Below are 14,487 nucleotides of genomic sequence, written 5' to 3'. Positions count from 1 at the left end.
ATGCGCCGTTAGCATGTAGCTAACTAGCTAGCTAAACACACCGGGTGTTAAAAGTCTCTACAGCAGAACGTGCGGCTTCCCTTTCGCGCGGGTCCGTTGTCACGTGGTGAGGTCACGCTGACCCGGGTGCACATGTTTCACCCGGGTTAGGGTTTGGGTTTTTCCTTTCTTTTTCATGTGAGGCTGGTCCTTTGCCCTCTATGGACCAGCCGCCACTCAGATACAATATTTATTAGTTAGTTAGTATTTTTTTAAACTTACATTTTAAATTAGAAACTACTCCACCCACAAGTATTTTGTTTCAAATGACATTACACCGTATCAAATACAATCCAGTTCATCTGTTAAAACTAGTAACCTGACCCAAGAGGGCCTGATTTATCTTAAAGGAGTAGAATATAGTAGAATATTCTTAACTCATGAAGGAACATCCGTCCTCTCTCAGTTAATCACAAACACCCAAAACCCCAAACTGGCTTCAAATGATAAGAAGAGTGTGCAAAAGTGTAATCTGATGAGCAACTAGTCCAGCTCAGCTTTTAAAAAGTAGATAAATGTGAATGATTACAAGTACAGCATTAAATAATTTTGGGATTTTTGCTGAAATTTATTGGCAAAACCGAGAAACTGTTCACACTAAAGGTTATGAAGTATAGAATTCAAAGTTTTAGACGGTATAAAAAAAGACCATACTATATTGTCGTTGTCTTCTCTAAGTGCTGATTAGGAAGTGATAATGATGTCAATGCAGGAGGCAGATTGATGCTCCACCACCTCCACCAACACCACCACAGGAAACGTGTTTCCACTTGAAGCTTTTATTAGTTTAGTAATTGCGTCGTACATCATAGTTGTGAGGAGCCTGTACTGTCTGGGACGTGCCGATAAGGTTCCTGAATGTTGGATGACGGAGCGTTTCGTCCTGTTCTCTCACAGCACAGCCTCCATGAATGCTTGAATTAACTATTGACAGCACATATAAGCAGTTCTCCGTCATGAAGATAAGTCCCTTAGGTTTATTTGTCCAGTTTAAGAGCGGACTAGGACTCGTGCCGAAGTGCCCTTGAGCAGGAGATGTGTTCCCTTCTTTCGTTCACCAGTCTGACCTGATCCTAAAGGCGTCAAGATACAAACCACATTCTCAACTTGATGGTTTTTCTGGAATAATGTCCTCAGTGCATTTGAATGTTCCTGCAGTCTCCAACACAAAGTTAAATTATCCTAACAAGGACTTTGTGAAACAATACTTTGCTCCGAATAATCATGTATCCTTCAAATGTTTGAGTTGAATATACTGATTAAAAGCTAAAAAAACCCACCGCTTTTGTCCTTCAGAAATAAACACTTTGTTAGGAGCCAGACTGCTTTTAATCTCTCAACCCAAACAGTTCAAATCTCTTTCTTGACTTGATTGGACGTAAACCTCTTAGAGGGGTTAAACATCGGACACCTGCCATGTTCAGTCCAGAAGATTAACCCCACCTCGTACCTTCAGCCCACGCAAGATAATTCATGTCAGATCACCTGCGACTGTCCACCTGTACTTGTGAACTGTTAGTGTGGAGGGATTAGATCTCACCTCAGGGAACCAGGTGAGCCTAAAAGGTCTAACCCATCATCACAGTCACATATCCAGCTCATCATCAGTCGCACACAGTGTTTATAATAAAAATAGAAGAAAGGTATTTATAACAGATCCTCGTGTAGATATTTCAATGGATACCTAATTAAAAGCTTTTTATTTATTATTATTTTTATTTGAATTGATTAAAGTTTTATATCATCATGCGTTGCGTAGCTGTTTGGGACATTTTATTTTTAAGACCCAACATCAGATTGCAAGGACATTTTTCAGCGGTACGATGAGTTACATTTTGAGCAAAATACTGATGAATAAAAACATTTTAAAATGAAGCACTGTGTGGCTTCTTTTACTTCAGTTTAATTCCACCATTGTGCCAAACCAGAAGCTCCTCCCATCTGCCTTACTTTTCAGGGATAATAATTGTCATCAATATTCCATTTTAGAGGGATGTTTTACAGCAGGTTTAAATCAATTTTCCATTTTTCATTTTCCATGTTTTGGATCATCAGGCTCACAGAATATTTTCTCTTCTCTTTTACTCCTCGTTGTTGTAACTCTCTTGTTTTTGGGAGTCAGTCCGTCGTACTTGTCTCACCTGATGCTGTTCCACAATGCTGCTGCTAAGAAGACAGACCACATAACCACATAATCTCATTCATTTAGCTAAAAATAGCATCGTTTAAAAAACATATAAATGTACTTGATGGATTCTGTAGAGCAGTTTGGTAAACAGCTATTGCTGTTACATGAGCTCTATAAATAAGTTGACCTCAGGTTAAACTTTCTCTGATCCCTGGCTCATGTAAGGAAGGCAAAGGCGAGAGGGGGAACCACAAAGACATCCTCTGGTCAACATTTAATATATTTACAGACACGTTACAAATTCTTTTTTTTTGCTCTTGCTGGGGGGTCTGATCCTGGAGAGACCACCTGAGTGCCTTTACAATCAACAAAAGGTGAAGGATCAAGGATCGTCATTTGGAGGAATTACTTTTTGTTAAATCCAGATCTGGAGGACTTATGCTTAGACTGTGGGCATTAAATCTCAGCCGTCCCCCTCCAGTCGCGACATATTCTACACCAAGAAGCCCTGCGACCTCGCCACCTCTCCCCCCGAAGCTCAGCATCCATGCGACCCTCGGACGCTTTCTCAAATTCCTCGGCCTACGGGGGCCACCACGGGGAGCCCCCTCTGTCGCGCGCCGGCTTCATGGTCCTCTCCGTCGTCATGGCGGGTTTCACCGGTCCGGCCATCGTACTCAACGCCGCGGTGGTCATTGTGACCCTCATGCACGAGCAGCTGCGGCAGCCGCTCAACTACGCGCTGGTGAACATGGCCGTGGCTGACCTGGGTACAGCGATGACCGGGGGGGTGCTGTCTGTGGTCAACAACGCCCAGGGGCACTTCTCCCTGGGAAGGACTGGCTGTGTGATGGAGGGCTTCGCGGTGTCCTTGTTCGGTGAGTAAAAGGAGCGGCACAGCACAGGCGCCTCTCGCGCACCGCTGACCTTTGCCCCCCCTCCCTTGTCCCCCCGCAGGCATCACGTCGCTGTGCACCGTGGCTCTGATTGCGGTGGAGAGGATGTTTGTCGTGTGTAAACCCTTGGGGCGGATCGTTTTCCAAAAGAAGCACGCGGTTGGAGGTATTGCCTTCTCCTGGTTGTGGTCCCTCTCTTGGAACCTACCCCCCCTGTTTGGCTGGGGCAGGTATGAGCTGGAGGGCGTGGGGACGTCCTGCGCACCGGATTGGCACAACCAGGACCCCAAAAACGTCTCCTACATCGTGGCTTACTTTGCTGTGTGCTTTGCGGTTCCTTTCGCCCTCATCCTGGCATCCTACACAAAGCTGATGTGGACTTTGCACCAGGTGAGCATTATCAAATGGGGCCAAATCACAGTGGAGCGTTTTCTTCACATTCAACCAAAAGCTGCACTTAAGTTCTAATTTTGGTTTGCCATTGGTGCGTATTTCCATTCTACACGTAACAGGGAAATGTATAACTTTTAACCTTTTTTTAGATTTTTAGCAAGTTCCATTTCAATAACATTTCATCTACACCTCAATTCAAAGCTCAATTTATTTAAAAAAAATAGTCTCCCTTCCAAACTTCTCTGATGGTTTAATAAATAGAGAGAGAGAGAGAGAGAGGGAGGACACATCTGGTCACCATATGTTGTGAACCTAGCGGACTAAACTAACTGGATCTAAAATTAGCTCCACCTCGACCAGCTGTGAAATGCGACATACTTGTTGCATCAGTGATCATATATTTCACATGGTTCATTTTCTACTGAATGAGTGCCTTTATTCTCGACACCTAATTGCACATTTTACAGATTCTTTTAGTTTTTAACAAAGTTGGATTTTGAATGCACGTATTTTTCATCATGGTATCGATACCTTTGTCAATCGTGTGATTGGACAACCAGGGGCCGTGACTATTTTAAACAACACCCTGTGTTACAGGTATCCAAGATGACCTGTCTGGAAGGCGGTGCGGTGGCTAAGGGAGAGATGAAGGTGGCCTCCATGGTGGTTCTGATGGTCCTGACGTTCCTGATCAGCTGGTTGCCTTATGCCAGTCTGGCCATGCTGGTGGTCTACAACCCTAAAGTGGAGATCCACGCGTTGGTGGGCACAGTACCTGTTTACCTGGCCAAGAGCAGCACTGTGTTTAACCCGATCATCTACATCTATCTCAACAAACAGGTAATTCAACACCACATACGGAAACCACTTTGTAAGAAAAGCTTGCTGCGAAACAGCTTTAAAATACGTCACTACCACCATCTAGTGGTATTTATGTAAAGCAAACCTTGGATTTATAACAAAATGAATGCATGCATTCAATAACTCTTTGATTAATTTAAGTCTTCTCCTACTATAAAGTCTTTTTAATAGAATTACTTTTTTTTTCTCTTTGTTCAATGCTCTAAAAAGCAGATTGAGTAAATTATTGTGTCATTATATCACAAGCATTAACACTATGAACTTTTAATAAATGGTGTATACCACACAATTATGTAGTTACAAGTAAATATAAATCATTTTAATGATTTTTGAATGTGCAATCATAGTCAACAATTGAAAAGAACTTCTCCTATAATTAAATATTTTACTTGTTTTGTAACTACATTACACAGCCATAAATCACCAAGGGTCATGAATTAACTTTTTACACTGCTTATGAATTTAAAATAGGGGAGTTAAAGAAACGTATAATCACTTGCGGTTGTGATCTATTCAACATTATAGTTAATAATTATTTACAAATGATAATATAGCTAAATCATTTGATGCTATGTATTTTACAAGCACTATAGTTGTATAACCATGTATAACCATGTATAACCATGTATAACCATGTGTAACCGTGTATAACCGTGTATAACCATGTATAACCGTGTATAACCGTGTATAACCATGTATAACCATGTATAACCATGTATAACCATGTGTAACCATGTATAACCATGTATAACCATGTATAACCGTGTATAACCGTGTATAACCATGTATAACCATGTATAACCATGTATAACCATGTATAACCGTGTATAACCATGTATAACCATGTATAACCATGTATAACCGTGTATAACCGTGTATAACCGTGTATAACCATGTATAACCATGTATAACCGTGTATAACCGTGTATAACCGTGTATAACCATGTATAACCATGTATAACCATGTATAACCATGTATAACCATGTATAACCATGTATAACCGTGTATAACCATGTATAACCATGTATAACCATGTATAACCATGTATAACCATGTATAACCGTGCACTAGCAGCTGAACGGGGTCTGAAACTTAAAAAACGTTTAACTCTACTGCTGCTTCTGTTGCAGTTTCGTAGGTTGGCCGTTCCCTTCCTGCTGGGCTGCAGGGAGCCGCTGGCTGACCAAGAGGCTTCGGAGGCGGCGACAACCGTGGAGATTTCCCCCAGCAAAGTGTCTCCTGCTTGAAAGCTGTCCATCAGCAGGACTTCTGTCTCTGAAACGTCTGTTTTCATTGTGTCTGTGTTCATAAACTGTGATTAATTGGGATTTTATGGGTGATTTGCGGATCGGTTTCATTTCACAGCTACAGACGTTTGTCCAGTGTCTCAACAAGTGGGAGAGCACAAATAACCCCAAAATCTATTTCAGCATAAGTTTATTCAATGATGATCAATAGAAAATAAAATGTCATTATCAATTCAAATAAAGTCAAGGCCAAAATTAAATGAAAAATACAAAATATGTATTGAGAAAAAACCCAGAAGGTCATAGTAAAGCATTTGCTACTAAGAGAAATTATGTTTACTGAAGAAAAACATTAAGGAGCAAATATCAAGACTTTCAAGTAGAGAACATTACCATGGGTCTTTTCATACTTTTGTACATATTTTACATTATCTTCTATTTTAATACAGATTTCAGAACATTAATAGTTGCAATAGTAATTATAATTGTAACAATATGAAGAAAACTAATAGAAACGTTCAAATCAATATGTGCTTCTCTGTAAGCTGGCACCTTACCATTTCATTTTTTTCTCTACCTGCAAACAGAGAAACATTGCACCTTGAAAATATTTTTCAACACTCTTTCATTCCCAGCATTGTAAGATGAGGTGTAAATGACAAATATAGATTCCACTAAACCATACACACATCCACAAAAAGTACAAAAATGTCTCACCTTAATACACAAATGTGTTTAGAAAAAGGAGAAACAAAAGCACGATACAGTCACTTGTGCAAAGACAAACAGCTATGTGCTAATATTTAAATACCATTGGTATAGACTGAAACAAATCATCATTTTCTTTTTTCAGGAAACCCTGACATGAGGTAAAAGTAAGTTCTTTTCATCTTTAGTTTAACACAACCTTTAAAAGTGTTTACAAAATAATGCATATCTTCAGTTCATCAGTACTGTAATTGCTACGAATAGTACAATGTGCCTGTTGGGTGTGCTGGTCCTTTTATCATCAACAGAAGGACTACAACACTTTTTTTTTTTCACTCACAAACAATTCAAAGAGCCCTTTCAATGTGCACACAAAATGGAAAACCTACATTTTCATGACAGTATTATGTTAAATTAGAGTACAGCACGCGCTCGCCTACAATTCAAACACTCATGAACGACACATTAACCCTAAATATCCGCTTAATCAAACTCTCCATGGTAATGCCTGAAAAAGCCCACTTCTGTTTATTTATTCCAGTAACCGTAATTGTAATATATAAATGAACAAAGAAAACGTCGAGATACTTCTAGTTGTCTTTTGTTTCAACTTGTTGGCTCTGTTGCTCCTCTTTATGCATACTGGGTGAGGTTTATTATTCGTCAATATAATAAGGGGAAAAACACAAAGGTTCGATCGGACCCAATCAGAGACTCTGTGACCGACAGGTAGGTCGAGACAATGATATGTTGGTCACACTGTTGCCTAACGAGGTATACTGCACTGAATGGAGGAACCAGGCCGGGCCCAGAGAGGAAAGGGCCCAGGGTTCTAGTATTGCTTCTCCTCTGACGCCAGGACGACCTCGTGACCTTCCACCTGCAACACGAGCTGGACAGTCTCTGACCTTTGGATGTGTGCGCCTCCTGCGGCCACAGGCTGCACACTACATGAAGGCTAAGATGTGATTGCCAAGATTCAGTACAAAGGTTCAATGTAATTACAACCATCAACAAAGAGCATGTCATGAAAAATCCCAGCACGAGCTATGAGAAATATTAATTTATCCCTGTTATTACCATCCATCATTATTCGTTCTTTCAGCAGCAAAAAGGCATTTCAGTGGGGGCTGACGAAACCTCGGCTTGACTTAGAAACCAACTAAAAGAGCAGCATTGTTAATGCACTATGCATTTTAAATTGTTGTGCACGCGCTGCACAAAATATGCAAACGAACGTGTTCATCACATCCGTAAAGAATTTCAGCGCTGGATCCATAAAATGCTCCTTTAAAAGGGGCTTAACCTTATGTAACTGGTGTTGGTTTAATGAAGTAACACATTTGACTCCTAAGCTAAGGAATCAAAGTCGTTTGCACATCTTGTGCAGAGGTGATGTCACACAAGTAGAACCTCTTAAAAATGCTTTTTTTCATATAGGCAAAATAATGGGTGCATATTAGCAAAAAAAGGCAAATAAATATCTGAACCAACCAAATAAGATACTAAGAGTCTGTTTCTATAGCTTTGCAGGAGCAAAAGGGTCCATATTGCTGATCTTTTAAATTATACATAATTACAAAATATAAAATATCTCTTTACAAAGTTTATTTTCTCGTATAATACAATTTACAGCATATCAACTATGAAATATTAATCAGGATATTCTAAGAATTTGAAATAACCTGTCTGCTAGTGCATTTATAACAAATGCTTTTGTCTCTTCAAAAGTACATATCTCAAGTTGAAAGATGCTATAAGGAGGACAATTATTTCCTGCATAATCTGGTAAAACTAGTGCTCTTCATTTTTTTAGCGATCATTAAACGGTCTGCATTAACAAACAAAGGGACCAACTCATGCTAACAACTACGGAAGAAGATCTGCCTTTCTATGCTTGCATTGAAAACTTGCATGATATGCCAAACCTTAATAAAGTGACCGAGGTAATGACATCGTACTTTTGATTGTCATCACCGATAGAGACCTGCCGTAGAGAGTACCTCACACGTTTGCCAATTGGTCCATTTTTCACCATTATTCTAAACGCGTGTGATGGGCAGCAGGAGGAACCTTGTGTGTCGCCTGCAGCTGAAGGCCTTGGACAGGAGGGAGCATCTGCCCCTCTGTGCTCAGCAGTGATGAGTCCAGCTCTGTGGTGTGAGAACAATGAAATGAACGGGACTAGTGTGTCTCTCTGCTATTTGCCTTTTCTCTTCAATGTAAAAGGCACTTCTTTTGGTCAGAGCCAACAGATGCATTTCTTTTAATATATATATATATATATATATTTCCACTGGTTTTAGTCTGACAAGTTTCTAAGTTGCAGGTTCCGCTGCTATAAAGTCGTGATGCAGATCATCTCGTCCGCCAGGTCCTCCTCGTACCGGGCTCTCGGTTCCGTGTCTGGCTCCTCGTCGCTGTAGCTGGCTGCAGCGTCCTGCAGCTCATAGTCGCTCGCAGTGAGCAGCGGGAACACGTTGACCCCGTTGGCGCTCGGGGCGATCCCTCCGTTCAGCAGGTGGCTGGCGGCGCTCTCCATCTCATCGATCGTCATCTCGCACGCGTCCGCGATCTCGTGCTTCGTGGCGGCGACAAACTTGGGATCCTTAGCGTATCTGCCGAGTCCTTCTGATATCAGAACCTGCTCGGGAGGAAAAGAAATGTCACTGCGGGTTTTGTCTGGCTGACAGGAGTCTCTCACACACACACACACACACACACACACACCTCTCCTCTCCAGAACTCACCGCTTCCACGAGGCTGGTGGCGCTGCCTCTCTTCTGGTGGTACTGGTTGTGGTATTCAGGAGGCACCTGCAGGTGGACAGGTGAGTACATCCTCTGGGAGAACTCCGGGTCGTCCGTGTACCACGAGCTCTTCCGCACAGACACCTGGCTGCTGGCGGCGCTCTGCCTGTGTGGGTGGTCCACGCGGATCAGAGGCGTGTAGTACGGCGACTGGTCTTTACTTGCCGGCGTGGCGGGAGGAGTGGCCCAGGAGCGGGTGGAGCGGGTCGGGGAGAGGCGGTGGGCTCTGCTGGAGTCCAGGCCTGCTACGGCCATGACCTGTGTGGATCAGGAGAGAGAAATGACAAAATCGTTATCAGCCGCGACGGGGGGGGCGGTGGGGGGGCGTTTCGCCAGCGGGACGTGGGCACGTTTAGTCCTCTTTCATTTAAAGGAAAAACGGTGCATTAATTCCAATCACGTCAGAGATGTGATGCAGATTCAAAACCATGTAGGTGAGCAAACGCGGGCCATGTGCAGCCCGTGTTACCTGCTGCTGCATGAGGTGCAGCGGGAGAGCAGTACGCTGATGTGGAAGCTCGTCCTGGCTACTTTGTCTGCGCAGACACTCAAAGTTGAAGGATGGCCTTCTGTGACCTGAGTGAGTCAGGAAGGGAAGCTGTGAATGACCTCATGCGGGAAGCTTTGACAGTGCGCAAACGGGGGGGGGGGAGGATGGGCAAATCATACAGTGGGTGTTAAACGTGTCGGTATGAGCACAGTTAATAGAGTGACTCTTTGATTACAAAGGAAGCTGCTTCATTCACATTGACAACATCACAGAGTAGTTATGAACATGTAGAGCACAGGATGCTACACGATACCTTGAGGCGTGGCAGGAAGCAACCGTCTCTTCGGTGACCTCCGTGAGTCGCGGTAAAGAGGCTGTTCGTCGTCGTCGTAGTAACTGTCAGGGTGGTGGTAACCTTTTGGAGTCTCGTACTCTGCGTCGCTGTTCTGATACCTGTCGACATACAAAAAACCCCCTGAAGAGACCGTTGGGTTTGTAATTCTTTATAAACCTTTGTACATGTTTAGGAATACCTGTCCCCTGAGAGCATGCTGTCGTCTTCATAGAACTCCTCCCCACTGTAATACTCCCCAGAGAGGCGGTCTTCATCAAACTCCTCCTCCCTGCGGATGGTGGGGTGGTGTCCGTCTGCCCCGTGTGACCTGGTGAGAGGTCAGAGCACAAGGGGGTCACGGCGTGCACGTCGCTGCCGTGGCGTACCTGGAACACGGCCATGCAGTGCCATGCACACTCAGGGGTCCCCATTGCTGTCTCAATGGGGACGATTAACCACATCAAACCAAAAGACAACAGGCAGAGGTTTTGGGCTGAAGAGCATCACTCTGTCAACATGTCACCCCCCCCGAAGACCCTTCTACGGTTAATTAAAAACACATCTACTCTGGAGTGAACTAAGTGTAGGACTTTCTTTCAGAACCAGAGTTGACTAGTAGTGCGTTTGAAAAACCTCCTCCTACACTTCCTAGTTCTTTTCACATGTATAAAGAAGTGCTGCTCTCAGCGATGTCACTAACATTTCTGTTATTTCTGTTTCAAAGCATTGACAAACCTGCATTTTAACAGTCAGGTGACACCAGGCAAGCACATAGCTGACTGACTTAACATGGATAAAGCCATTAGCACCAAAATAAAGGCCTGCTTTTGCTGTTGAGACATACTGCTGGAGCCAAACCTAGAAAAGCAACATACCTAACATAGGTCTCATAGTAGCGCCTTCTGTCCCAAGAAAGCAGAGGAATGGTTGAGAGAAAGCATTTTGGTTAGGAAGGAAAAAGGGAGAAGAGAACACAAAGAAAAGGGACGGGGAAAGCATGACATATATATCTAAATCTATATAGATATATCATAGAGTATATGAAACATATACAGCATGCTCATATGTATGTGTGAGGAGGACAGAGTGGGATGGCGGATGTGGACACTAGTGCTGGTTGACAATTCCATTTTCTCTTCTTGAGATAAAAAAGAAACCAAAAATCATTTGTCTTTTGTAAAGTGGCAGCAATGAAATTGTCCTCCAACCTTATTGGGTCCTGAAAAAGAAACAGTGGATGGGACATCATGACATAAGTGCACTGTTGATGACTTAACTGTCAGTAAATGATGATGTGAAGGGTTTACAATAAAGGTTTGTGAAAAGGAAAGTTTTAATAAGAAGCCAAGTCCTGCCTGAATAAAAACAGTTTAAACATTTCCTTCTCGTTGCAGCGAGCAATGAATCATCAGAACTACGACTTCTATGTTTTCCATTTCTACATTGGACAAACAAAGCCATTGTTTTGTTGTGCAGCAGCAGAGCGGCGGCTGAAGGTGGGGCGTACCTTTGTCCCTGGGGGGTCCGTGGCTTGTCGTACTCGTAGTAGGAGTTGTGAAGCCCCGGGTAGCCATTGGGAGGGGCGTGTTCATAGTACCGGTGGTGCCCTCCGTTGGGCAGACTGGACGCGTTGGCGTTGTTGAGGTTGATGTTGGTGGATTTGGGGGACTTGCCGTAGGAGCTGTGGTGGCGGTTGTGGTGGTGGTGGTGGTGGTGGTTGGGCTGGGACATGGCGTTGGCTCGGGACAGGCGTCCCACCGGCTGGTCCATGTGGGCGTAGTGAGGCGGAGGCTGCACCTGCAGAGGCCGCTGCGTGGCGTTGGTCTGGTGGCCGTTGGAGCGGCGGTGACCACCGTTCATGAGGTGGTTACCGAAGAGTCCGCCGTTACGCTGCAAAGGAACGTCCCATTAAAACCTCCACGGCTTCCACTTGTCTCCGAGCGGCAGAACAAATGTGCTTTTGATGTTAAGACTGAGGCTGATTTCCCTTTGAGGAAATTGTATGAGCAAAAAGTAAAGTTTAGAAGCTGGTTCATGCTGTGAGCAAAAACAAATGGACTTTTGTTTGAATTGAAATGAAGGAAAAACAAAAGAAAGCCAAAATAAAAGAAATGATTAAGAAAAGCTAGATATTGTAGCAATGTGAATAAAATGCAATGAATCTACTGTACATTTCCTTTTACAGATTTATAGCTTTATAAAACAAATAGAAAACACCCAGCAGTAATTTTACAAGCCCAATATTAACAATATGTTGCCACATGTCCTCCTGTCATATAAAAATAAATCAGTTACCCTATAAATTTCCTCGTCTTCCTCTGGAATAAAGTCTACTAGCTCGTCATCTTGCAGATCACATGATATCGCTCGTCGAATTTCGGGCCCAATATCATGCAGCGTGCGAAGGCCAGCCTGTAACCATGACAACAAGAGGGCTAAGCGCTACAGCGAGGAACCTTCAGCTCACAGACGTCACACAGTCACACACACACCTGTGCTGGAATATGCAACACCTGACATTAACAGTGCTGACAGACTGTGAGAGATGAGAACACACAGACAGACAGATGTGCTCTCCTTAATGCAACCTGCTGCAAGGATCATTCTTCTGAAATAGTAGCATCCACCTGTGCACCGTGGCAAGATGGAAGGAATAAGGACTTTTCTTGCTTTGTTTCTAGGTGTATTTAACCAAAGTAGCACAATACACAGAAAATGTCACTGGAATTAGATGAAGGGTTGGTCATGTTTACTGTCTCACATTGATATATGGTGTTGCATGGTCGCCATATATCATGCAGTACATTGTAAAGGCGACAAGCTTTGCATGTGAATCTTTATAAATCGATGAGTGAAACACATGAAAATATGGTTGGAGACGATGACATACGCTTAACATCAGCATCTAAGGTATCTAAAGACACAGATACACAAACTCACACATGGGGAACACGGAAAAACAACAACACAGCAGCAGATTCATACTGTAAACCAAGGTCATGAACGTCCTGCTGGATCGTAAACCATAACATTATCAGACATAACGGCATCTGAATGAAATGCACAGAGACACATTTGACTAACTTTTCACCACAGAATCGCAATGCTCATAAATCCATGTTTGTCTCATAAAGAATAATACTCACAAACAAGCTGAGACTCACCTGTAAAGCGATGGCTGTGTTGTTCTGCGACGGGTGAGCCCCCACCAGGCCTTCCTCTTTACGTTTCTTGAATTTCCTAAAGTAGTCCTGTATCAGGAAGGTGGCATAGAACTTCCCCACGGTTACCTCATCATCTGAGTGAACAGACCACACAAACGCTTCCTGTGTCAGCAGGGCACTGCACACAGAACCCTTTCTGCTCCCCTCTCCATCAATTTGGATTCTTCTCCTTAGGACTACAGACAAGGGAGGCGCTCTCCGAACCCGGAATCAACCAAAGAAATAACGAATATCTTGACTATTTACATCCATCTTGATGGTGTACGTACTGTAGACTATACTAGAAAATCCAATAATTGCTACAATCCCTTCATGCGTTTGTACCTTTCTAAATCCGAAGAGCCTTAGAGGATAATTAGAAGCCAATATCTTCTACATTACATTATGTTTATTGATTTGATGGATTTGATCGTTGTTTGAAAAGCACCCAGTAAAGCTGGAGTAAGTGTGCCTGCTCCCGTAATGTTACTGACGAAGAGGACGGGATGAGAACAAACACGTCAAGTCTTTTATCAAACAGCAGTACGTAATTAGAAGTGAAATAAGGGGCTGCAAAACAAACCTTTTAAATATTTACATTTATCTTGGTACAACTGCAATTAATTTAACTTTAATTATTTGTGCCATTTCATTTACTACTTTAACACATGCAGGCAAGCAGATCTACAGAATGCATCATACATGTCAGTATGTTTGTATGTGTACCAGTCAGTGAAGGTTCTCCTTTAAAACTCAAACCCTCATATTCATCTGAACAGAGTGTGAGAATCATTCTGAAGCAGAGGTCTGAATCACTTTGAACAAGGACGCTGGGGACAGAGACCGGAGAGAGAGGCAACACTAGTTCCATGCCACCCCCCTAAAACAGAACTGCTTCAGAAGATTCTGAAGTGCTTCAGAGTTTGGACACAGATACATAGACGTGTGAGAAGAATAAGCTGTGGAAGCTCAAGCCGTGAGAAGAGGACAGAGATTACGACAACAGAGCGAGTCAGAGACACTGAGAAGAGACAAAGAGAGACAGAAGAGTCGGCTACGAGAGACGTATTTACGTCAGGAAGACAGAGCATGCACTTGGTCTACAAGGCCATGCAAGCCTAAAGGTCACTGGCCTCCATCAGCATCCAGGGCCGGGAGGAGGAGTGTGGCTCAGACACACACACGGATAAGAAACACACTGCTGCAGGGAGCACCAGGAGAAAATGAGCAGAGCAGAAACAGCACAATACAGCTTCACCTGTGTGTGTGTGTGTGTGTGTTTTATTTGTATGAAAGTGCATTCTGTAATTTTATGCAAAAAGCACGTGGGCGACATCTGGTGTGTATGTGTATGGTGTATCTGGTGTGAACAGAAGG

General features: G+C 43.2%; 2 protein-coding genes across 9 annotated transcripts in view; one reads left to right on the top strand and one right to left on the bottom strand.

The window, feature by feature from the left end:
* Window positions 1-2,714: 2,714 nt before the first annotated feature.
* On the top strand, window positions 2,715-5,565 carry LOC119230210 (parapinopsin-like). The gene is made up of 4 exons (XM_037491292.2): window positions 2,715-3,045; window positions 3,125-3,453; window positions 4,054-4,296; window positions 5,449-5,565. Exons 1-4 carry the CDS (start codon window positions 2,715-2,717, stop codon window positions 5,563-5,565), a joined length of 1,020 nt encoding a protein of 339 aa, XP_037347189.1.
* A 173-nt stretch (window positions 5,566-5,738) lies between these two features.
* The window catches only part of cacna1da (calcium channel, voltage-dependent, L type, alpha 1D subunit, a), a 45,860-nt gene continuing 37,111 nt past the window's right edge, over window positions 5,739-14,487 (bottom strand). For all 8 annotated transcript variants that reach the window (XM_062564077.1, XM_037489714.2, XM_037489716.2 and 5 more), the window contains 9 exons: window positions 13,072-13,205; window positions 12,203-12,319; window positions 11,415-11,797; window positions 10,783-10,809; window positions 10,107-10,235; window positions 9,887-10,026; window positions 9,553-9,659; window positions 9,024-9,341; window positions 5,739-8,917 (listed from right to left, as the gene is read on the bottom strand). In XM_062564077.1, coding sequence (XP_062420061.1) covers window positions 8,612-8,917; window positions 9,024-9,341; window positions 9,553-9,659; window positions 9,887-10,026; window positions 10,107-10,235; window positions 10,783-10,809; window positions 11,415-11,797; window positions 12,203-12,319; window positions 13,072-13,205 — 1,661 coding nt within the window. In that variant the 3' untranslated portion in view covers window positions 5,739-8,611. The remainder of the gene's footprint in view (window positions 8,918-9,023; window positions 9,342-9,552; window positions 9,660-9,886; window positions 10,027-10,106; window positions 10,236-10,782; window positions 10,810-11,414; window positions 11,798-12,202; window positions 12,320-13,071; window positions 13,206-14,487) is intronic.

This window comes from Pungitius pungitius, chromosome 8 (assembly GCF_949316345.1).
Source record: "Pungitius pungitius chromosome 8, fPunPun2.1, whole genome shotgun sequence".
NCBI lineage: Eukaryota > Metazoa > Chordata > Actinopteri > Perciformes > Gasterosteidae > Pungitius > Pungitius pungitius.
The sequence above is the reverse complement of the archived record's forward strand: the minus strand, read 5'-3'. Positions and strand labels throughout refer to the sequence as shown.

Excerpts from the sequence above, each read along its gene's own strand:
- LOC119230210 (XM_037491292.2), top strand. The coding sequence starts at position 2,715 with ATGCGACCCTCGGACGCTTTCTCAAATTCCTCGGCCTACGGGGGCCAC. Across the intron at positions 3,454-4,053 it reads TGATGTGGACTTTGCACCAG|GTATCCAAGATGACCTGTCT; the intron begins GTGAGCATTATC and ends CCTGTGTTACAG. Across the intron at positions 4,297-5,448 it reads ACATCTATCTCAACAAACAG|TTTCGTAGGTTGGCCGTTCC; the intron begins GTAATTCAACAC and ends CTTCTGTTGCAG.